Source organism: Pagrus major, chromosome 11 (assembly GCF_040436345.1).
Source record: "Pagrus major chromosome 11, Pma_NU_1.0".
NCBI classification, from domain to species: domain Eukaryota; kingdom Metazoa; phylum Chordata; class Actinopteri; order Spariformes; family Sparidae; genus Pagrus; species Pagrus major.
Window position 1 is genome coordinate 13,386,215 of NC_133225.1, and position 23,934 is coordinate 13,410,148.

The 23,934-nt window shown below is 40.8% G+C and overlaps 3 protein-coding genes across 3 annotated transcripts; 1 reads left to right on the plus strand and 2 right to left on the minus strand.

Annotated features, from left to right (window-relative positions):
• Positions 1-665: 665 nt before the first annotated feature.
• Positions 666-5,798, minus strand: mpnd (MPN domain containing). The gene is made up of 13 exons (XM_073476671.1): positions 5,715-5,798; positions 4,982-5,184; positions 4,569-4,790; positions 3,975-4,074; positions 3,806-3,884; positions 3,626-3,722; positions 3,467-3,539; positions 3,286-3,362; positions 1,973-2,141; positions 1,365-1,435; positions 1,154-1,243; positions 968-1,060; positions 666-850 (listed from the first exon to the last, which is right to left on the minus strand). Exons 1-13 carry the CDS (start codon positions 5,716-5,718, stop codon positions 764-766), a joined length of 1,365 nt encoding a protein of 454 aa, XP_073332772.1. The 5' UTR covers positions 5,719-5,798; the 3' UTR covers positions 666-763.
• Positions 5,799-9,101: 3,303 nt separating this feature from the next.
• Positions 9,102-11,868, minus strand: LOC141004771 (galectin-3-binding protein A-like). The gene is made up of 6 exons (XM_073476431.1): positions 11,786-11,868; positions 11,362-11,434; positions 10,873-11,058; positions 10,586-10,717; positions 10,232-10,502; positions 9,102-10,137 (listed from the first exon to the last, which is right to left on the minus strand). Exons 2-6 carry the CDS (start codon positions 11,417-11,419, stop codon positions 9,102-9,104), a joined length of 1,683 nt encoding a protein of 560 aa, XP_073332532.1. The 5' UTR covers positions 11,420-11,434; positions 11,786-11,868.
• A 723-nt stretch (positions 11,869-12,591) lies between these two features.
• On the plus strand, positions 12,592-22,583 carry mutyh (mutY DNA glycosylase). Its single transcript, XM_073476432.1, has 25 exons — positions 12,592-12,933; positions 13,157-13,225; positions 13,311-13,477; positions 13,550-13,746; positions 13,984-14,068; positions 14,214-14,330; positions 14,507-14,588; positions 14,706-14,835; positions 14,920-14,997; positions 15,103-15,184; positions 16,610-16,744; positions 17,360-17,490; positions 17,685-17,724; positions 17,811-17,884; positions 17,982-18,023; positions 18,116-18,187; positions 18,296-18,409; positions 18,490-18,587; positions 19,093-19,237; positions 19,621-19,708; positions 19,787-19,969; positions 20,095-20,240; positions 20,344-20,493; positions 21,679-21,729; positions 21,843-22,583. Exons 1-25 carry the CDS (start codon positions 12,710-12,712, stop codon positions 21,975-21,977), a joined length of 2,835 nt encoding a protein of 944 aa, XP_073332533.1. The 5' UTR covers positions 12,592-12,709; the 3' UTR covers positions 21,978-22,583.
• The last annotated feature ends 1,351 nt before the right edge of the window (positions 22,584-23,934 follow it).

The window sequence follows — 23,934 nt, forward strand, 5'->3', positions numbered from 1 at the left end:
CTAACCAACAGGACTCATGTCTCACACAACCCAACAGGGAGACAGTAGAGGGGCACATTCACAACACAGCACACACCCCCCACGCACACACACACTCACACACAGGTTCATTAAAAAAAGTTGGCTTGGCACAGTGGAATTACTTGCACCATTTTGACTTCGAAGACAAACATTCACAAAACCTACTGCAGAGAACAGTTCGTGTCAAACCAACACACGTGTGCATACTTTGCTAATGTATGCTTTGCACTACTCATTTTCACTTTTTCCTCCCAGCCACTGCTCCATTGGTTCAGTCTATAAAGGCAATTACAACACATTAAAAGTTTACATTGTACATATCTGCTCATACCGAGGGACACTGGCACAGATAGGCACGTAGGTCCATGTGTAAATGGTAAGAGGCCGAACAGGCAGGCGGATATCTGGTCCATATTTAGTGTCCATCTGTAAAATATTGGTTCTCTGATCCGGTGCGCTCTGGTTTTGTCTATCAATTGTACATTTTTTCATTGTTAAATACAAGCTAGTACTAATATCAGATTTCAAAGTCACTGATGTGTTTTTTTTAACTCCCCATAATGCTGTTTCAATATCAAGCATCACTCAAGCACGAGGGAATTCAAGGCATCTTTGTTTTTCTTATGTGTGTTTTTCAAGCAGGTTTTTACATCATACATCCGCCAGCCGCTCCAGCCCTGTCAGCACAGAAGGTGTTTTGAAATGTAGAGCGGCCACATGCATACACGAACAGCAGATCCGCTCAGTTTATGCTGCTCAGCTGACTGTAGACGTGCTCTAAGATCTGAGAGTAGGCCTGGTCTTTGGGAGCGTGGCAGCTCAGAGAGCCCTGAGGAAGAAGGCACAAAGTTGTAGAAGTGAGGTTGCCTGCTGGAGTGTGTGTGAGGGTGAGACTGTCAGGAATGTAATGTGATAAAGATTTGAGGTTTTCCATCTATCATCCTACCTTGATCTTGTCCATCATGGTCGTATCAGGACACCAGTACTGGCTGAACTGTACGAGGTCGGGAGCTGTCCTGTAGTAGTCAACCAGCAGCATCTGTGGAAAAAACAAACAGACGTTTCTTATAATGATTTACAGTATTAACAGTACTGATGTCTCTTCAGTGTTTCCATAGGACTGAGGCTGTACCATCTCATTTAGAACATCACTGGTGAGGAAGTTGTCCTGTACGTAAGTGACCTCTACAGCAACTGGGATACCGTAGTCATTAGGCCTTTGCTGCAAGAAAAGCAGACGATGCACAAGTTTAGAAAAAACATGAGCACGGGTCCGTGTTGGAATTAACAATATCAGAAAAGACTAAACTAAATAATAAAATTAGATTTACCCATGTCCTCACCTCAGGGGGTGGTACGACCCAGAATGGAGTTATTGTGGACGCCACACCTTGATTGCCGTGATAATAAGGACCTGAAAGGGAAACAAAGTTGAAAGCTTAGTGGCGTCAAACCTACCTGACTGTTTGAAAGCCCAGGTATTACTTCAGGTCTTCTGTCCCTGCTGAATGAGGCTCTTTAGAGCAGTCCACAACAACTGCTGAGGGGATCTTTATGAGGGTATCCAGCTGTTAAACATTTATTATTTACATGTACAGTATTTCCATCAACGTCAGGCAACCGCTGAGGACACTTTACCCCTCATTCAAGTGCAATATTTCAATTCCATGTTATCAAGTGCATATACTGCTATCTGTAGACCCAATCACCTTATTCCATTCTTATTGGTGTGCAAGTGTTCGTGTAGTTCAGCTCATGATTCACTATTCCTGACAATAGAGTACACTTTTTGTAATAACAATGCATACAGACAATATATTGTAGATTCTTTCTCCTGCTTTGTAATGTGCATTGTATTATTTTGGCAATACTATTATTTAATTTCAATATAGTTTCTTGTCAAAGTATAATTATATGTAATCCCACATTGTATATAAAGGTCGGCACTTACCACAGATGATGCCCAGACAAGGCTGGAAGCCGTTGTTAGAACCCTGCAGCCTCAGCTGATGGTCCATCTGGGAGTCGATGTCCTGCAGCGACGGCAGAGCCGGACCTCGCGGGTGACTGTGGTACCAGCCCACCAATGACAGCCCGCGCATGAACAGGTTCTGACAGATCTGGAGAAGAGTCAAGAGACAGACGCTGATTAGAATAAAGCCCAACCTTGGTTTAAAGTTGTTTTACTTGAGTGAAAGTAAATAAATGTGTACTAGCACACTAATTATTGTAGACACTTCACAGAAGAAGCTCAGCACTTATTGGAGAGACAATTCTAATTGTTAGAGCAACACACTAAACACAAAACCTTACCTTCCTGTTGGCTGAATTTTGTTATGGCAGTTGGCTTTTAACCAACTTCCCACTGGAAGAAGTTAAACTACAACAAAGCTACCCTCGGGAGAAATCTAAAGCTACTTAGACAAAGTAGTTCACACTACTTTGTAAAAAAACCCAACTCTAATTGGCAGTGTGCATGTGCAGAAAAATCATAGACCCCACTATTCGTGGGAAAGTGTGTGGAACACCAGCTTCAGTAGAGAAGTAAAAATAAAAAATCCTCCCTCTCCTTTAATGGCCCGTAATTGTTTGCAGTTTCAGAAGTTTACTACACAAAAGTGGTAAACAAGTAATTGAATCACTATGGAAAATACAAATGTAGTAACTTCCTGCCAGTTACTTCAAATGTAGTTTAATGACTGGTTTAATTACATCCAGTCCACTACCCCCCAACACTGCTTCAAAATACATGTCCTATTCAATTTTTGCATTTCCTCTTCTGTTAACTTCCATTAACCGTCCATTATTAGTGCTTACAATTAAAATAAAGTGTCTTTTGCTACATAGTATTTTTAAATTGCTAATATTAGTGCTCAGAACTAAAGGGAGAGAACACAATTTCATGTTAAGGTCTTTGTCCTGGGACATTTCTGTCCGTGCTTCTGATCTTGAAACACTTTTGTAAGGCGGAAGCTTAATAAGATCAATAATTTAAGCTAAAAAAAACAAAACTCTTTGGGGTTAGCACATTTTATCGCACAGCAGTCAGGATAAACCTCCCAGTGATGGAAATACAATGTCAGTTTTTGGGTTTCTGGCTTTTGGAAAGACAGATGCATGATGACTGGCTGCAGAAATGTCCTGAGGCACTGGAAGAACTTGTGAATATTTTAAAACAGATGTCATTCACCATCATGTTTACTGAACAGAAGGCTCACATGCTAGATGTTAGAGTAGACTACTGATTCATTGTCCGTGTCTCACCTCCTCCTCCACAGCCGAAGCAGAGTCTCTGTCTGCCAGCCTGGTCCGACAGGGGAAAGCCCTTAAGACCGTCAGCACTGAAATAGATCCATCACAGACAGGAGGGTGCTGGAGTTAAAGACGGCTTCATTCTCATCTTATACTAATGTCAATTTCTTAATAACTTTCTCATCACGCTCACGTTGTGTGTTGGTGTCCCATCGTCCTCCGAGGTATCCCACCACCTCACTGGTGGTCAGGTGACAGTGGAAGTCCTGATGAGGATAAAAAGCAGGTTAACTCGGTCCCTTTATTGTTCATCAGTGTTCATTTTCCTGTTTTAGATGTGGCTGCTTCTTACCATTAGCAGCAATACATTACTGGACACGGCTACATTGAAAGGCTGGAATCTGTTGATGGCTGAGAAGGCTGACAGCTCCACCAGTGTGTGCGGATCTCTGAGGACACAAGTTAGTGTTTATTACAATCTGATTCACTCCTTTGGTCACATGAAACTACGCTGATACTGAAAAGTCAGTACCTGGCAGCGTCCCTGGTGCCCAAGGTGCAATATCTGACAGGAATTCTCTCTCTGTCGGCTCTCCGTGAAACTACAACATCTGGAGGATTGAAGAACGTCTGTTTGAAAGTCTGTTGAAACCACATAATTACGAAACGTGTTTTCAGTTACGAAGAAAAGACAGTTATACCGTGTAATCCAGGCTTGTTGTTCTTGTTCTTCTCATCTGCCTGCACAGCTGTCTTCCCTTCCTCTTCATCCTCGTCATCATCCTCCTCGCTCACAAGGCTCTGGCACCACAAGAAATAAACACAATGATATAGACTGTATAACAGTATTACATAAGATTTACAGGAATGTGACCCGACACAAGATAAATAACAGTACGTTTGTTTGTTTGTCAGCAGGCTTACACAAATAATACCAAACAGATTTCCACTGAACTTGGATGGAGGATGGTTCTCGACCCAGAATAGACCTCATTAACTTTTGGTGCAGATCTGAATAAAGGAAGGATGCAGGACTTTTTTCTTACTTTCTTATACATTGTGAGATTGGGCCTTTTTCCACATTTTCTTTAATTTCTCAGGGAATAATCTGTGGATCTTGATGAAAAAAATCTGGCAAATTTAGGTGGCTGGTATCCATGTGTGAGTACAATTGTGACCTTGACACAAATTAAACTTAAACTGCTTAGACTAGTATGTTGCCTCATACATCTGCAGTGACACACAGACTATAATACAAAAAAAAGGCTAAATAACAGCTTCCTCTGTTCTCTCACCATGTCGGCACTGGGTTGGTACTTATGCAGCCAGGTGGTTTTATACTGGACCAGCTTCTGTCCCCGGTAGCGCACAGATGCCCAGCCGCAGCCAGACTTCTTGGCTGGGTTGACCAGACGTTTGCAGTGTGTTGCCCAGGCGCTGGGGGAGTTGAAGATCTGGCCCGTCTCCACCCATCTGATTTTCCCATCATTCAACAGGTCTCCTACGAAGTTCTTACCCTGAGGGAGCATAGAAGAGAGACATTTTGATTAAAAAACAAGACGTGTGTGTGAGTTTACTACTTTAAAGTCTCTGTTTAGTGCATTTCATTGCCAGTGTACCATGCTTGAACAACACATTCAACCTCACATGATACTAAACTAACATAAAAAACGATTTACAACTTTCATATTGTGATGTGTGTTGTTACCAGGTAGTGGATGGCGAGCGCGCCGTCCCCCGGCTCCACCAGGCCGTCCTTGAGCAGCACTCTCAGGGTGATGCCTCTCCGGGTCAGCAGGGAGCCCCGACCAGAGCTGGACCTCAGGTCTGCCTCCTCCCCTCCACTCAGCTCCTCCTCGTCCTCCTCTCCTCCATCCTCCACCACCTGTGGAGAGCTGGGTGGCTCCGAGCCTGAAGAGACACACACACAAACACACATCTTTTATCCTAACGTGCACCAGTTACACGTGGGTGTAATGTTAATGATTTAAAAAAAAAACACAATCTTGGTATGTTTGATGCATTTAATGTGTGCTCACATTACTCAGAGGCTTTAAAATGAGCCAAAACAGCTGGCTGCCAGTTAAACATCTGTATATCACAGTTACATCAGGACCAAAGCCAATGCAAATGTCCCATTATTGTAATTACAATGACTTTATAATGAAAGCCCCACTGTAATGGCAGCCAGCACCATTCATAATTGCAGCATGCTAAAATGATAGCAGTCCCATCCTGGTGAAAAGGGATCTCAAGGGGGACAAAACAGCCAAAAGATAATCTAAATTGGCATTTCATTAATTACGGCTAAGCTATGCGGGTTGGCCTTTGTTTCCACCTCCCATTAGGGCACGGCTCTCTCCGCAACAGCAGGCCTGTTTCCCCCTCCTTCTGTTAATTTGCCTCAGAATCACAATTAAACCCTCTTTCATTATCCTCACCCATATCTCTGACCGCGTCGGAGAGCGCCTTTAAATCCAACTCGGTCCAAAGCTGCTCCTTTCCAGGGCACCGTGTGGGGCCGAGCTGCGGGCAGATCTCACAGATACAGGCCTGCACTTCGGCACACTAGCTCCGGCTATTATTCAAAAACATAAAATGAAGGCGTCTGTGGCTCTGCAGTGTAGTTTCCTTGTTGTGTTGCTTTAATGTCAGTTCCCCTCCCCTTTCTTTCTCCCTCTCCCCGTCCTTGTCACTCTCCCTGTGTTCTTCGGAGCGGGTTTGTCTGGCGCGCCGTGCCGGTCTCTATCTGCCCTCAATCACACAAACATGACACTAAAAAACACCACAAGGTCGTTGAGAAGAGAGCACAATCGACTGGGGGGGTGGGGGAAATGTCTGGAGTGTTACTAAAAATGTAAACAATGCAGCGATACATTTGCGTTTCCTCCGGAAAGATGAAGTGTCGCGCCGTGCGCCTGAGCCGAGCGATATTTAACATCCAGGCAGATTAAAAGTACATCCTGAAGATTGTGAGCTCCTCGCATATGAGAAACACTGCACAGGAGCTGAAGCCAGTGATTTGTGTGGTGTGATAAGACGACCCCGTCCCGTACTTTCTTATGTACACAATGGTTTTCTTCACTACACCGAGATGTTCCTTCTTTATCTCCGGAAAGAAACACATCTACCGAGGTGCAGCCTGCGGAGGGCAGCAAACCTCCAGCAGTGAGTCCTCACTGGGTTCAGTTCCTCTCACACCCACGTGGTGGTAATACAGGTCTGTGTTCACACGACAGGAAGCAACCCCTCAGCATAGTATTATAGGCTCGTATTAAAGGGGCACTCTGTGGTTTTTGTTCTGAGGAAAATAAGGTCGAAGCTAGAAAGGTGGCAGGGTCCGCCACATATAAACAAAGTAAGACGGTACAGTGTGTTGTCCTTTAAGGTCAGTTTGTTTATTCAGTTTATTTTAGTCATGAAAAGGAAGAGTTTGTTTAATTTATACCTTTTTCACTGAAAACTAAAACCCACCAAGATCGGGCTTTTGTGTGCAATGGGAATGTGTAAACTCAGCATTTTTATCACCTCGGCCTTGATTTAAACGTAAGACCCTGGCTAACGAGCTTAAGTGATGACGTGTTATCAACATCGGGTGGTGGCGCGTAAGTAAGTAAGGAATTTGGGATGCGGCCTATCCAAGGACTTTTTGTTACTGGACAAAGCATTGGAGGTGGAGCCCCGTTCATTCCTATGAAAGCTGCTCAGTGGTGTTTTGAAGCCAAAAATACTCGCTGGCTAACTTCCGGTTAAGCGCCCGGCTAACTTGAATGGGGATAAAATAATTGAATTGTGCGGCTCTTCTAGACTTTCCAAATGTTATTGGACTGTATCTATCCGCCATTTTACAGACCTAACCCTTCTTTCACAATGTGTCTGTTGTTGTTTTCTCTTCTATTATAACTGTGTCCGGCGCATTCGTGACGTGAAACGCTTCAGATAAAAATCACAGACGGTATGCCTTGCCTGGGAATGGGGTCAATAGGCGATTTTTAGAGGGTGTACCCTTGTTTAAAAAACCTGTGTAGACCCACTAATTTTGGTGGAAAAGGGATATTAGTTTGTTTAGGTATAAAGCTTTAAGCCAATGAAGCCACTCTCTACTAATTACTTCCCAAAAACTACATAGTGCACCTTTAATACCAGGACTATTATGTCACATATTATTACATTATGTAATATTTCTTGGATAAACGTTTGGTCTTTGCCTCACAAATACTTTATTACTAATAAAATTAGTGAGGTTTCATTTAAAATGATACATACTGTACGTTTTACCCGGCAAAGAAATTTAAAGGTGCAATATGTAAAAATTTTAGTTGAAAACATGAAAAAATATACTAAAAATATTAACAGAATGTGAAAAATAACATTTTGACCTTGACTATGATGAAATGAACTATGATAAAAAAAAGTGAAGAAAAGGCATGAATCTATTGATTAACCTGCAAAATTCTATTGACATAAATGCAAGTTATGAGCCAAAAGCCCCCTTTTAATGTCCTTTACAAAGATTTTAAAGCCTATACAGCCTATATAAAGAATATTTAATCTTGTTACAACAAAAATGTCATAAAAACTGTAATTGTAGGTCTTGCCTGTAAAGTGTGTAATTTATGCATTTATAAACTGTGCCTTTAATTTGAATTTAAATAAAACTTTAAAACATTTTTTTAATTTATTCACTTTTTTATGTATTTGTTTTATTTGTATTTATTTATTAGTATTCTAGAGACTGAATGTTGATAGAAGTGAAGCCGTCACAACTCTACTTTAAACATTAGGGCTGAGCTGCCACAAGATGGAGCCATTTTGCATTAAAAAGGTCAGGAAAGGGTCAAATACATGTACCATCATGTTCAGGTTCAGATATAGATGTGTTTCATTATCATATTATCATACCTGCTGCTACTGGTATTTAATCAGGTGATGTAATTGTTTTATCCGAATATGTTATACCTCCCAAATCATATTCAACAAATTACTAATTGTTAGATAAATTAGTGGTCTCCTTCCCTGGTGTCATAAATATGAGTCTGTGACACAGTGCAGCAGTATTATTCTTAATACATACAACCACATACAGTATTTGTACTCACACAAACTTGTATAAATACTTATCAACTTGAAAACCAGAATTTATTTCAGTAATACTGAACAAAGATTTTACATTATTTGGACATTTATTAACTGTAACAAAATAACATTAATTATACTGCCAACATCTGAATGTATTTTTCTGACACAACCTTGTAAAAGTACACGCTGCAGTTTTAAATTGTCTACCATAACTTTAAAGGACTTTACAAAGAGTAACTGTAAAAATGGCAAGAAAATATGATTACCATAAATTTAGAAAACCTTAGCTTTTGTTAAAAAAGTTAAATTCATGTTAAATGACGTTATGTAAATGTATATATCCTTTTTTTAAAAGTATATAATATGGGCAGACAGAGTGTCATGAAGTTTATTATGATGCATTCAGTGGCTTCTTTTTCCCCGTACAAACCAATACATCTTCCAAATGTATACACTCCTGTTGAGTGTGCAGGTTGTAATAATGGGTATTTTGGGTCTTTTACCACAGATTGTGTTACTGTCGATGTACTCAAAGCAACAAAATGTAACTTTTTCCTTACAATTATCAGCCCTGAACAAATGAGCTACACTTGTCATACCACTTGTGTAGCCAGGCTCACATACAGGGCAAGCCTGGTCATGTTTTACTTCCTGTTTACTTCCATGTTTATGTAAAAGTTAATATGCTGTTCATAAATCAGTCTTGTCCCTATCCTCTTTGCTGACGTTCTGTTTTACTGAAACAGAAGCTAATCTGTTGAGTAATGAGGACGTATCACCACTTTGAAGGTGAACAGGTTTGAGTGGCATGGACAGATGAGCTCAGCACTGCTCGGGACAAATGTAATATTCTTATCAGCAACAGCATCAAATTCCTCAACGTGGACCACGTACCTCCCTTCACACTCAATAACAAGCTTATTGTTGTACTCAATACTTCCCTCCATCTCACCGAGCAAAGCACTGTTCTCTTCCTCAATCTCCAAACTAACAGCAGGCAAAGACGGGCAAGTGACATGTTCAGTTGAGCAATCTTCATCACTCGTATACACTCTTGCTTTCCAGTGCACATTGCGAAAAGTAAAATAGGCACTGTTATGAACAGGTGTTTGGAAGTTAGATGTCAGATTCTTGATGAGCTGGCCATAAAGACTGTAGTAACTCAAATTCTTGTATGCTTCAACAATGTAGTAGTCGAAGGTAAAGCTCCATGGGCTGCCAGTGTAAATCCTGGATGTGTAGACATCTTGTTCTTCTTTCAGGTCATTGAGCAATGCTGCGGAGGGCAGAGCATTAAACTGAAACCCCTGCAACTTACTGGCAGAGTACTGTGAGCCGTTGAGAGAGAACAAGTCCACAGCCGGTATCATTGGGAAACGGATAAGCTTCAGAAGGACCTCAGGAATTGTTGTGTCTCCTCGGGCTGCCGCCCATCTCTCCAGTCCATTCAGGATGACCATTTCACTTTGTACCACAAGGTCCGACCGAGACAAAAGAGCTTTGACAAGACCAAATGGAAGATTTTCCCAGGCTGGGGAACGGATCAGCGCCTCACAGTTCCATGCCAGGAAGCGAACATAAACTTCCTGTAGAGCCTCATCATCTGTAAGAACTGCATACTCATAGATAGAGTTTGGACTCTGAAAAATGGTATCTTCTGGAAGAAACAGCCTGAAAATACTTAAAGTCTCATTCTGAAATTCAACCAGACCCCAGTCAAATGCCATCTTGAGAATGCAAACGGCAGATGATAGTGTAACTTTGATTTTTCTCGTGTAGAAGTATCTGAAATGTAAACATTTTCATTAGCATGGCTCAGCTATTTCTAAATGAGTGCATACAATCAGACAGACAGTGACTCTGAGTGGTTTGCTTTTACCTGACAAAGTCGTTGGCGTGTTGACTGCAGACAGAAGTGACACCAATGATGAGGGGGCTGGAGTCTGGCTGTAAAATTTCGAGGTTTGAGTCCAAAGAAAGGATGACCCTGTGAGCACAGATTGTCTCAATGGTGCTGTCGTCCACCACCACCGTAATGTTCAAGTCACAGTCACGCCCACTATCAAACAGCTCCCCCAGCTGGTGAGAGAGGCTTGCAATGTGGTACAAACTGTACTCTTGGCGTGGATCTCTTTTGGTAGATTCTGGGCACAGTTTGAAGAAAAAATTAGCATCTGACATTTTTTATTTTTTTTATGGATGATGTAAAAGTCTTAGCTACACGTTGCCTTACCTTTTTTGCATCTAACACCAACATCCTCACTGTGACCACAGTTATTGATCCCCCAACCAGGAAATTTACAGTGGAGCAGGTTTACCTCTATCCCAATACAGCCTACATCGTCCATCCAGATGTTTCCATCGCCTAACACGAAATCAACCACAGAATATGACAGTGACAATACAGCCATTTGTACTAAATATTGCTCAAAATTACAGGTTTTCATCATTAGTGTTTGACACTCTTGTGCCATACTACCTTAAGTTTCAGAAGGTCAAAGTCAAATTGAGTTTTATTACCCTCGCCAAATGATACCATAGCTTCTCTTGCACCAGAGAAATGGAGCTGGCGACACACTGCCTGCGCGTCATTTATGTCCCATGCATCATCGCACACAGTCCCCCAAGATCCATCATGAAAGATCTCCACGCGGCCCTCAGAGGGATCTTGACCACCAGCCAGCCTAATAAAACCTTCCTCCTGACCTTTAGAAACATGTAACGTCATAACCAAGTTTAGTTATCTGTGCCATATGATTTCTAATGTGATCAAAAAAGTAGCATATTATAATATTTAAGTTAAAATACACACACATATTAACTTTCACCTGTATTGTCATTGAGAATATTGTTTACTGACAAATGAAAATAAGCCAGTAAAAGTTTATCATATTGATCTCATGCATGGTGGTGAAAGACACTGAGAGAAGAGGGCTGGAAAGTTTCTGGGGTAAAAATATCTTTTTTGGTTTCACTGTTAAATTAAGCTCTTTAAATGAGTTTACTCACCAGCAGACAAGCTGAAGCTCAGGAAAAGAATGCAGAATAATAAAGTATCGTCTTCCATTTTAATGCCAGTCCACTGGAGAAAAGAAGGAAAACAAGAAAAATGTATTAATTAATTCGTAATTGAGTTACTTGTGCAACATTTTCAATGAATAACATTTACTAGTAACACCTGCAGTATTTTTACAGTGTGGTATTAGTACTTTTACTGAAGTAAATGATATGAATACTTCCTCCATGACTGATTTTCAAGAGACACAGGAATATACTCTAAGTGCATTTCCTACATATATAACCCAGTTTGCTCAAACAGATTCAAATACAACTTTGCTGAGCATATGGTGTGACTGAAATTTGGTGTGAGAAGCACAAACTGTCCGTTCACGACCCCATAAATTCTTCTTGTTAAATATAGGAATGAACTTACCAGGAATCAAAATGAAGTGAACCAAAGAAAGATGTCGCACTGAAGAAATAATAAGGGGAATCTGTGCCCACTGTATTTTATGCAGTTATTTTCCAGGAATCCCCACACCCACTGAGGGGGTGTTTCCGGGAAAAATAGTTTGACATTTGATGCCACATTTTAATCCCACAACAGAAATCTTTTAAATTCCAACTTCACAATGATTGCTACCACAAAGGCAAATATTTATGCATGTCCTCCAAAAGTCAAGAGTGATTTTTCTTTTCTCATAAGACCTCTTCGAACCCAGGTTGGCCTTCAAAACAGGAAGCAGGCTAGACACCACCCTATAATGAGAAACAAAGATTTGACAAGCAGTCCAGCAACTCTTGTTGATTTCTTTAATCCTAACTAAAAACTCTAATATACAAACTTTCAATTTATTTTCTTATAATTTATAGTAATTATATGTACTTTAATGTGCCCTTTAACTGCTTACTGAAAAAATAATGGACATTAATATCTAGAACTCGGTTAGTTAGAAGTAATATAATACTTTTAACCTGTATGTTTGTTTCTATTACACCAAAATGTTACCTATAGGACACTTTCCCACTCAAATGTATATAAATAACATGTTTTTAAAAACTATATATAACATACAGTGTGCAGTTTATACATTATTAAAACTACAGGGCCACCATTGATCGGCTCTGATCAGTCGGGCTACACCATGGTGGTGGCGTTGCTAAGCAACCTTTAGCTAGCTGCTACAAACGAAGTGGAGGAAGACAAATCAAGCCCGCGAAACATGAAGAAGACAAAGGACGAAAACTAAGTTATCTACCCAATTTTAACATTCAAACAAACCACAAACCAGTACCCTACCTGTCTCTGGTTCTCGGTGCGGAAAAAGGCTTCATAGCGTTCAACAACGTGGAAACAATGAAGACACACACGACGTCCACGCAGCAGGAGGAGCAGGCGAATATCGGCAAGGTGCTCACTTTTCTTCGAGAGTGGGACCGAGGGGACGGGACGGTCCGCGGACGCATGCTGAGCACTTTCCTGGCTCAAAACACAGGGAAGACGTTTTACGAGCTGGAGCTGCAGTTCGCACAGGTTGCCAGCCTCTTCCTGGCTCGACTCACCACCTGGATGAGACTCACGTATCCTTCGTGGATCAGGTTGACAAGCCTGCTGGTGCTACAACAGCTACAAGTCTATTGTATTTATCATATACCATACTGTATGCCCCATGTTAGCTGTATGAGCTATAAAGCATATATGTATTGACTTTTGACAAAGTGGATGATGAGATGTGGATCTACAAACACTTATAATGATGGAGAGCTGGATTTACTGTCACATTGTCCTTCACTGATTATCCAGATACATGTTTGGGACATTCTTAGGCCTGCAGCTTAAAGCAATTGGGATTTTCCTTTCAGCATCAAGCCAGTGAGTGGGATGAAATACTACTCTAAACTGCCGTGTCTGTGCCTTACTCTTTGTCTCAGTGACCCACATTTCTCGCCTTCCTCAGTGATCAGTTCCTGATGGAGTTCGTGGAGGACGGAGGTGTTCTCACTCTGCTGGAGGTCTTGAGCCGCTCTCGGAGCAAAGAGGAGGAAAAGGCAGAGGCCCTCCGTCTCCTGCTCCTTGTCTCGGATGCTGGTCGCAAGTACAAAGAGATCATCTGTGAAAGCCACGGTAATTTTTATAAAGACATCTGTATTTTATTTTAGGGGCCGCAGCAGCTGTACCCTCTCTTTTTTTGTACAGGTGTAAAAGTCACAGCAGAGTGCCTGGCGACGTCAAACACAGATGAAACCAAAGAGACAGCATGCACCCTCCTGGAGTCCCTGTCCCATGGAAACCCCAAATATCAAAACCAAATCTACAAAGGTCTGATTGCCCTCATGACCTGTACCTCCCCTAAAGCCCAGCAGCTGGTCCTGCACACCTTACACAGCGTACAGGTAAAGCAAAAGAGAGCACACTGAGCCATTTATTGATGATAGCATTGTCTTCATTCTCAGAACATACACGTGCCTTCATCCTCACTCCTTCTCATATGTATATCTTTTTATTTCTTTTTAACATTAACTTAACCAGGATACTGAAAAACTGGTTTTGTATTTTTATGGGAAATGTGATATATTAAACATATGAGAAGAAATACAATAGTTGTCTTTCCCTGTGTCACTCTCTCACAGTCCAAAATGAAAACAGCCCATCCGAGCATTGTAGAGCCTCTGCTGAATACGCTCAGGTCCCTGCACCTGGAGGTCCAGGATGAAGGTAAGCAGAAAAAATGTTGAAGTAAGCTTTTGCCGTGGCTGATGAGTAGTTTTTTTTCTGTGTTGTGCTGAAACTTGCTTGAAATGATAAATGAATCCACAAGCCAACCTTCTCTCTTCTCTCCCTGTGTGTATGCTTCTGGCAGCGATAAATCTGATCTCAGACCTGAAGTGTTTCGATGTGAGGTCGATGCTGCTCAGCGGACTGGTGGTTCTGCTGAGGCCTACTAAAGAAGACGTACAGCAGCACCAGAATCATGACGGTAATAACTTGGTCTATTAGTGTGTTGGTTTTTCAAAGTGTCCAACCACGTTATGCTAATATGGCCGCAATTTCTCAAACAGATATGTCATTTTCCATTTTCTCTCCACCCTGTTAATTAATGTGTTGATGTCTGTGATTGTTGATATAATTAAAATATTTTGTCGATACATACAGTCCCATCAGAGTCTGAGATAATCAAGACAACTGGATCTCTTCCTGTGTTTGTGCAACAAGCTGCTGCAGCTAAAGCGATCCGGTACGGACACAAACATTGTCAGAAAATGACTAGTGTATTGCTCTGTTGACTCTAATAGTTTGAGCTGTTGCCATTCAGTAAGGTTATATTTTTACGGTTTTGTTGAATGTGTTGAAGCTTGCTGGCTGAGGACAGTCGAGAGGTTTCCCGTGAGCTTCTCTCTCTCGGAGTGATCCAACGTCTTCTTCATGCTGTGGGCAACAGAGAACACACTGATGCCCAAATACAAGCCAGTCTGGCCTTGGAGGTACAAACATGCTTTCATATAAACTTAAAATATGCACATACACAGATGCATGTAAAATAAACCTCTGCTTTCATCTCTGTCCAGCACTTTGTCCGCTCATACGCAGTTATTGAGGAACAAGTGGAAAGAGTCATTGGCAGCACCCTGTTTGCAGCATTTATGGTAAGTTTTAATAATATGTTAATATGATGATGGTATTGGTAAAAAAGTTAATGTGAAAGCTACTAAAAGGCAGCTCTAACAAACTGCATCAACGTCTTTCTACAGCACAAAGCTGACACTTTGTACATGAATTTGGATGAAACACAGGCAGAAATCCTGCTGACTAACAATGTGAACATAACTGAAGGTAAAGAGTTATGAGTTCATCTTAGAGTTGGTCTAAAGTTTGTCTTTTTCCCTCAGCTGCCTGTCGTCTGTGAATAATTGTTTTTCATTTTGTTTTTTGCATTTCAGTTCTGGATGGTGATGAACATTGAATGCTGACGAGAGGAACAAATCATTTGCAGCAGATGAAGACAATTTTGTGTGAATACTGTTTGTATTCAATATATTTGTTATTAAAAGTTTAATTTTTGTTTTAATGTCTACTTTTTTCATTCATTTCATTTTTCATCAAAAATAGTAATAACTTTCAACTTGCACTGTGTTGTTATTTATAATTTATGGTGAACTTGTATTACTTTGCTTTACACAACATGTGACTTTAACCTATCAGAGAGAGCTTTCAGCATTTTACTGACGATGATTGTCTCCATGATAAATTACATTTTGGTTATTTTGACAATGCACTAATCAGTGGTGAAATGAACTGTATTAAAGCACACATTTAAGGTGCTAGTACAGTCTTTTTATGCCACTTCCTACTTTGACTCCACTACAATTTAGAAGGAAATATTGTTTTTACTTGTTTTTACCACGATCATTTAGCAGCTTTAGTGACGAGTTTTAAGTTTGCTTTGATATAAAAGTTCCTGGAATAGAGAGCATTGCTCTCAGTGAACTGTCTCCTGAATATACGTATAAAGATTTTAAAAAAGAAAAGAAAGAAAGTGATTTGTAACCGATGAAACTACTACTATAAATACATTACAACTTAAATGATAAATATAAATCGACAACAATTTTGATAAGTCTTGATCACTTTTCATGTAAAAACATTTCATAGTTCCAGCTTTACAAATGTGAATATTTTAATAATTTTAATTTATTCATAATTCTGTTCACAATCACTGTGCAGTTGTTACTTTTGGGCTCTTGGCTCTTTATTATTTATCTATTTTATGAACGGAGAAAATAATCAGCACAATAATCCACGATGAAAATAATTACAAAATAATTTAACGGACTACAACAGCAAAATCGTGTCTTCACGTTAATGCATGATAACAATCTAATGATATATAATTGAATAATATCACAGGGGACATTTATCTCTGAATACTTTTATTACAGACTTTGTCCTGATTACACTTCACATCCTTTTTACAGTGTTTTGTCATTTTTGTTGTCATATTAGTACTTCTACTGCAGTAACACTGGCACTGATGAAGTTAATGCATCCTCCAATACAGTATAGTCACTAATAATCAATATTAAATGATAGTTGCACAACCACATAATCCGCCTTTACGTAAAGTTGCTTTTGACCCGCCCACCGGATATGACGTCAAACGTTCGTCTCCTGTTTCCTTGCAGCTGATTGGACGAGCAGCGGCCGTCCGTCCTGAACGTGGCGGGAGTGAAGTGAGTCCGTGAAGTAAACACGGCTGAGAAATAAAACTGCACATGAGGAGTTTATTCATGAGCAGGTTACGTTCAACGATGCACAAAGGCGAGACAGCCGGACTGGAGGCGGTAGGAGCAACGAAACCAAAGCGGAAGAGGTCAAAGACAGCTGTGAAAGAAGGTACCATGTTACTTCATAAAAAAAGACTTTGGGTACTTAAACGTTACAGTGATGCATCCACACTGATGTGATAGTGAACATACAACAGCACAGTGTTTGCCTGTCTGCAGACATCCCTGAAACATGCACCACATTTATGAGAGACTTAATAACAGCACGTTTGCACAGTGTGTAATACAATCCACATAAATACCACCACTGTAATGTTTACACGTTTTGTTGAAACTCTGTCAGAAAGCTTTTCATTCAAATATGTGGTGGATTTTACAGCCTCAGGAATAACCTAAAGGTTCATAGGGAACCAGACTTTATCCTGTGGGATCATCTGATATGTTCAATTTCATGCTTTTACAGAGAATAAACTGTTAGTATAGAAACAGTATTATTTCTATAAAGCAGGCAGTGAAGTAGGAAATCACCCCAGTATCATCTATTCTCTTCATGCTCTGTCAGCCAGTATGTATATTTGATACCGATATCAAGAAGACAGGGCCGATTATAGGTCTGCCCCTAATATTTGATACATACGAGGGGATTTGGTAAATATTTAGCTTGCTTGAATATCAGTGTCTTTTTTATTGACTTTGAGTAAGTGTGATGTTTTTGTTCCTCCAGAGGAAAGCACAAGTCCTTCCTCACCGTCCACATATCACACTTTCCATGATGCTGCTGATGTCGTGCTGCTGCGCTCTCAGCTCCTCCGCTGGTACGACAAGGAGAAGAGGGAGCTGCCGTGGAGGACTCTGGTAAACACAAGCATCTCTCCAGCTGCTTTTTAGACACACATTTGGCACGTTTTGACGAACTTTGTGTCATTGTGAAAGTGCAGGAGGTGTTAAATCACCCACCCTTTGATTATACACGTTAAACAATGTAACAACAATGCAAACAGTTACTGCTGACTAATATAATTGATTGGCTCTTTGTATTTCTTTTACAGGCTGAGACGGAATCAGACCTCAACATCAGGACATATGGAGGTGAGACGATGTTTTCTTGTCAGAATCACACAGTTTTAACAGCTGCCGACACCATTTACATTCGTTTTCTCTCCTTTTTTTATCAGTGTGGGTTTCAGAAATCATGCTGCAGCAGACACAAGTCGCCACAGTAATAGATTACTACAACAAATGGATGAAGGTAGGCGGCAGCGAGGCCTTCACTGCATTAAAGTGATATGTTGAATGTATTGCACTGCATCATGTGTAATTTAAACTCTTTCCTCACTTTGTTCCAGCGGTGGCCCACGGTGCGGGATCTTGCAGCAGCTACTTTAGAGGTGATTACTAATAAAGCAGTTGCTCAAGATGATGGTAGTTTAAAAATATAAATGATCTTAAATAGAAATGTATTGATTTCATTTCTGCGCAGGAAGTGAACCAAATGTGGGCGGGCCTCGGCTACTATTCCCGAGGAAGAAGGCTTCATGAGGGAGCTCAGAAGGTCTGTGTCGTGCTTTGTACATCTGCTCCCACTGCATCAAAAAAAAAAAGTGTCATAGTATGGTGTTTATGTCATTACATGTAATTAGAGGTAACTATCATGTTTTAGGTGGTGTCAGAGCTTCGGGGACAGATGCCTCGCACAGTCGACAGCCTGCTGAAGCAGCTGCCTGGAGTGGGACGCTACACCGCTGCAGCTATAGGCTCTATCGCTCTCGGCCAGGTTGGTCATCACACACAAACACACACACACGCCTGGAGACACGTAACACTTGTTCGATGCTGAAGATATGTGTTGCCTAGGTGACAGGAGCGGTGGATGGCAATCTGATTCGGGTGCTGTGTCGCCTGAGGGCCATCGGAGCTGACAGCACGAGTCCTGCAGTCACAGAGGCACTTTGGTGAGATTAAACTTCAAACTATCATCCTCAAGGAGCCTGAGTTTTGACTTTGGTACAAGCGTCTCCTTTAATATCTAACAATGTTGTTGGCGCTGTTGATTGACAACCGCCGCTGTATGACAGACACTGCCCCCTTTGCGGTTTACTATCCGTTTGTTTTTTATTCAACATCGGGACATCAGAGCAAGGAGGATGTGTGTGCATGGCATGAGCCATAGGAGACAAAAATCTGGTGAATATTATCGACCTAGGCCAGGAAAAGAAAAAGCGACGATGACATCAGCAGCGCCTTTCAGAAAAGTTGAGAGATTTTCAACTGAAAGCGCTCGGAGCTGCCACACAAAAAAGGCGGGGCGCTCGGACAAAAGCTGAGCGCTGCACCTTATCTCTGGGCGCCCACAGACGCTCTCTCCTCAGTGGGACCTTATGTTTTCAAAGCACAAACAAATAAAGACTTTTAAAGGATTAAATATAGTCTTAAGATTCATCGTTTTCTTTGTTTCAGGAGTCTAGCCAACACACTGGTGGACCCTGAGAGACCCGGGGACTTCAACCAAGCGATGATGGAGCTGGGAGCACGAGTCTGCACCCCCAAAGGACCGCTGTGCAGCCAGTGTCCAGTACAGTCACACTGTCACTCTTATCGCAAGGTAAAGAGCATCACAAGTGCTAAACATGTGCTAGTAGATGTAAGTCATGGTTATGGTATGTCAGGGTTGCTATAACCTCCAAAAACATCAAAATCAAGGACTTTCCAGGACGGATTTTCTCAAATTCAAGGACCAAACATGGCATAGTTTGAGACATGGATCAACATTAAATACTGGACAACACTGAGGATTTTTATGATGAGAACTAGCAGAGAAGCTCACCGACAACAATAATGCACAGATAAATAAATTCAAGCACTTTCAATGATCCTTGTCAGGCTATGTCATTACAAGGCCTTGCTTTATTTCCCTCAAATTCAAGTGCGAACATAGATTATTAATGCCTCGGCTCATACTGTACATGATGGTGTGTGTATGTGCAGGTTCATGTGAAACAAGAGGAAAACTCCAGGAAGCTGTTGGGGAAGCTGGACAGGAAGCCGTCGGTCCTGCCTGATATAGAAGACTGTAGTAAGTGTCCCCAGTCGTCCTCTCACACGTTCACAAAGTCATGATGTTATATCTAAGTACCGTCTCCTCTACCTTCAGTGAACAGCGGGACATGTCCACTGTGTCCCTCTGAGCCCTGGGATGATGAGTTGGGTGTGCAGAACTTCCCAAGAAAGCCGGCGAAGAAGCCGCCACGAGTGGAGCGAACTCTGACATGCGCGGTGGTCCGAGCAGGAGAAGAGGGAGAGGACGAGTACCTGCTCACACAGAGACCAAACAAAGGTCAGCGCAGTAAAATGAACTCGTCTGTCGACTGACAAAACGCTGCTTTGTTAGAAATAATGTGTCTCACACATTACATGTTTAAATAGTTTTGCTGTCGTGTGTGCGTGTGTGTGTGTTGTCAGGTCTGCTTGCAGGCCTGTGGGAGTTTCCGAGTCTCCTGCAGGAGGAGAAGAGCTCCGAGATGAAACAGAAGAAGGCGCTGTGTGCCGAGATCAGCAAGAAACTGGGAACCCGCCTGACCGACAGCCTCCTCCAGTATGTAGGAGAGGTCAGCGTCATGTTTATCCATCACACACACTTTTATGTGCACATAAACTCTTTCTGTAGCTGTGTGACCACCCTCTCATGCATCATTCATGGGCTGTTTGCAGGTGGTTCACATCTTCTCCCACATCCACCAGACCTACGTGGTTCACAGTGTGCGTTTGAAGGACGGTGACACACGGACGCAGACTGAAAACGCGCAGTGGCTCAGCAAGTCAGCTCTGCAGGAAGCTGCTGTGTCCACAGGAGTGAAAAAGGTTTTTATTTTGTTTACTCAGTGTGTGTGTGTGTGTGAAGCCCTGCTGTGTGACTGAGGTCAGCTGCACCTGCAGACTTGATTATCACTCGCGGAAAGCAGGCAGTTAATTACAGTGAATTTCCCGTGTGTGACATTACAGGATTACATTGATTTGAAGTTTTCCCTGATAATAAGCGGCAGAAACTCTGGTCTGTTTCGGCCCCTATTGAGTTTTCTTTGATGCCCCATTTCGTTCTAGTTGAGGGAGATTGTGTTTATTCTTCAGCCCAGTTGAGTGAGCACCAGTCATCTAGGCTACCTGCATCAGGGACATCCTTATTTGTGCAAGTGTTGCTTGCCTTACAAATAGCCGGACACCTGCAGCTTTTCTTTTTTTTGTTTATCTTTGGTTTATCTTAACTGAACTCCTTGAAACCCAAGCCCCTATACACCTTCAGGTTTTAACATTTGATTTCATTGCAGCCTTGAAGGGTTGTAAAACCACATTCCAGGTTGATTATACCCTGAAGAGGCATTTGTTTGTCATCCAAGTAGTTGACATTTGGCACTTCCTGTACATTGCATCTACTAGTATGACTTTGCATTTATCCTGGGCATTTCTTTCTTGTTTCCTGTGTAATTAATTTTAAATTATATATTATTAAACCTTTGGGTATAATGCTACACACCGGGTGTGCATAACAATTATGAGTGCAGTAATCCTGTGCAATTATCTATTACCTATGTCTATGTGAAAGGTGCATATTCTCTACTTAAAGGTGCTGTATGTAAGAACTGGCCACCTGTTGAATTCATAGGCCTATCCAAACAAATAGGGGCAGCGTATCACTGGAGTAACTGCTAACTGCTGCTTCTGTTTGCTAGCAAGCTCAGTTAGCCTCGCAGCTTGCGGATGTATTAGTTGACTGTCTGGACTGCGAGCTCGTAGTACAAGAGAAGTGTTGGTGTTGTTTACTATCGGACTGTCACCTCTTGAGGTAAAAAGTGGCGAGGTGATAGCTGGTCAGCATGCTAACTTGACTAGATATTTCTGCAACACAATGCATTTTTGACATTTTTGTTTTTTTTCTAGTTTTAAAATCATCTATGTATCTGTTTTTCCCTCTGCTTCTGACTCTTGAGCTGCTCTAACAAGTGAATTTCCCCTGTGCTGAGTCAATAGAGTTTTTATCTTATCTTTCAGATTGTGAAGCTATGTGACTCTGTGGACGGTCAAAAAGATAAAACCACTAAGGCAAGTACTTCTGAAAAAATTACCTATTTAAAAAAATATATATACCTCACTCTGAATTACTGTACTAACAGCAGATTCCCCTTTTATCATTTACGTCTGCTCGTCTCGTTCAGGATGGAAAAAGACAAAAGACCGGCGGCACAAAGAAAGCACAGACCTCTAAAAAGCCCCGACTGAGTGCAGCTCACGGCGGCAGCAGACAGCTCTCCCTCAGCTCCTTCTTCAACACAGTCAAACAGGAATCTTGATGGACTTGTGTGTGAACGTCCAACATGAAGTCTTTACACAAACCTTTTTGTTACGGCGTCGCCCCTGTGGTGCAGTAGTGATGAAATTAGAAACAAAATAGCATCAAAATTATTTTAACAAGATCATTTTTTAAACTTTTATAAAAAAATCTGTGTATTGCTCCTGTGATACTCCTGTTGGGACTCAGCAGTTATATATGATTCATTGTAGATGATGTTTTTTTATCACTGTATTATTATGATGACTAGTCTCGCTATAAAGTTGCATTGATGGTATCCTAAAATAAGAGTAATTTCATGTCAGGTTAAGAGCCGTTCCACGTGCATCTTGTGAGATAACTGTCACGTTTATTAGCACAGTAAATCTACACTGTCTGAGCAAACAAAGTGAAGAGTTTGTACTTTTGGATAGTGAAGCCCAGACACAAGACAAACAGCAGGATTCATGCAAGCTGATGGCACGTGTCGACTGCCAGTCAAGATACACTCTGTCATAATTTGTCATGGAGAAAGTGATTTTAAAATAATCTATTTTTGATCAAAATAAAAATCTGCTTTCGTATTGTAATGATTTTCTGTCTCGTTACTGCCACATGCCGAGTTATTTCATTTTAACGAAGATTTTCCTGGTGTGTTAAATGACTGAGAAGCTTTCACCGGTTAAAGCAAGAATAAAGAAACCTGAAGAGAATATATTGTAGCTTTACTGAAATCTTATTTAGTGTTTCGAATGAGACAGACAACTGGTATTATGTGTGTGAATACTTACAGCTGTGCAACAGTATATCTGAACTATGTGGATCTCAGTCCCAGTCCTGGATTAAAGTCCACCATCAGTGGGTTTTCTCCACTGAGGATCATTTTCACCACTGAACTAACAATAGGTTTAACAGAGAACAGAAAATGGATCGAAATAATTCTGTATTACTTTAGAAATATCACAGCGAGACTGCTCTAGCCTTGTTGTACTGGTTACCCATGGTTTTTAGAATTGATTTTAAAATTGTATTGCTTGTTTCTACTGTGATCTCACTGGTAGGCCTGGCTCCTTCTTATATTAATGATCTTTTAACTCTTTACAATCCTGCTTTGTTTGCTTACATCTGCAGACCAGCTGCAGTGTCAGAACCAAGGGCAAGGCTTTAGACAGAAGGTGGTAGGACATTTGCTGTAACGGCTTCACAACTGTGGATTCATCTGATTTTGAGAATCAGGCGAGCTACTGTGTCCTCGGTGTCCCTTTCAAACTCATTTTTATAAAATGACTTTTAATTAGTGCATTTTCTTGTTAATGCTCTGATTCATTTGTTTATTCTCGAGATTTTCTGTCTTTAATTAATGTTTCCATTAATTAGATTTTAAATTTCCTCCTGCATTTAACTCTCTAATTTAACTGCGTATTTGCTGTGTTAACTTTGTAAACTTGTTTTTTTTAGAAGTGCCATATAAATAAAGTTTATATTATTATTATTACTGTTATTATTATTATTATTATTATTATTATTATTATTATTATTTTAAATGCATTTATATATTTAACAAATTTGCCCACAATTTTTTTTCTACAAAATAAATAAATAATTTCTATTTGAATCTATTTATGTATATATCTACATTTATCCATTGGTGGTTATGGATAAATATGGATCAAGATTAATTAATTTTGATCAAGTTTACAACAGGGTTATAACAAGACAGAGAAAGTGTCTAATCCTAATATGGTACTCAATAACCAATTACATATATGGATTAACAATAATAATAATAATAACAACTATAATATCAATAATAATGATAATAATGTCAATAATAATAATAATAATAATAATAATAAAATATGGCACATAACAAATGAAAAGTGGTATCATGCACTACTGACAGTCGGTGAGACTCTTGAAGGAAACAGCGCCCCCTGCTGTGATGAACGCGTTACATCCAACTGTTCCGCCCTGAAAAG

Coding starts and splice junctions, on each gene's coding strand:
- mpnd (XM_073476671.1), bottom strand. Junction 4,791..4,981: donor CGCTCGCCATCCACTACCTG/GTAACAACACAC, acceptor ATGCTCCCTCAG/GGTAAGAACTTCGTAGGAGA. Junction 1,244..1,364: donor GGGTCGTACCACCCCCTGAG/GTGAGGACATGG, acceptor CTTTTCTTGCAG/CAAAGGCCTAATGACTACGG.
- LOC141004771 (XM_073476431.1), bottom strand. CDS start 11,419: ATGGAAGACGATACTTTATTATTCTGCATTCTTTTCCTGAGCTTCAGC. Junction 10,718..10,872: donor TATGGTATCATTTGGCGAGG/GTAATAAAACTC, acceptor ATTTCGTGTTAG/GCGATGGAAACATCTGGATG. Junction 10,503..10,585: donor TGGTGTTAGATGCAAAAAAG/GTAAGGCAACGT, acceptor TCTTCAAACTGT/GCCCAGAATCTACCAAAAGA.
- mutyh (XM_073476432.1), top strand. CDS start 12,710: ATGAAGACACACACGACGTCCACGCAGCAGGAGGAGCAGGCGAATATC. Junction 14,836..14,919: donor AAGCCAGTCTGGCCTTGGAG/GTACAAACATGC, acceptor ATCTCTGTCCAG/CACTTTGTCCGCTCATACGC. Junction 19,970..20,094: donor CACACAGAGACCAAACAAAG/GTCAGCGCAGTA, acceptor GTGTGTTGTCAG/GTCTGCTTGCAGGCCTGTGG.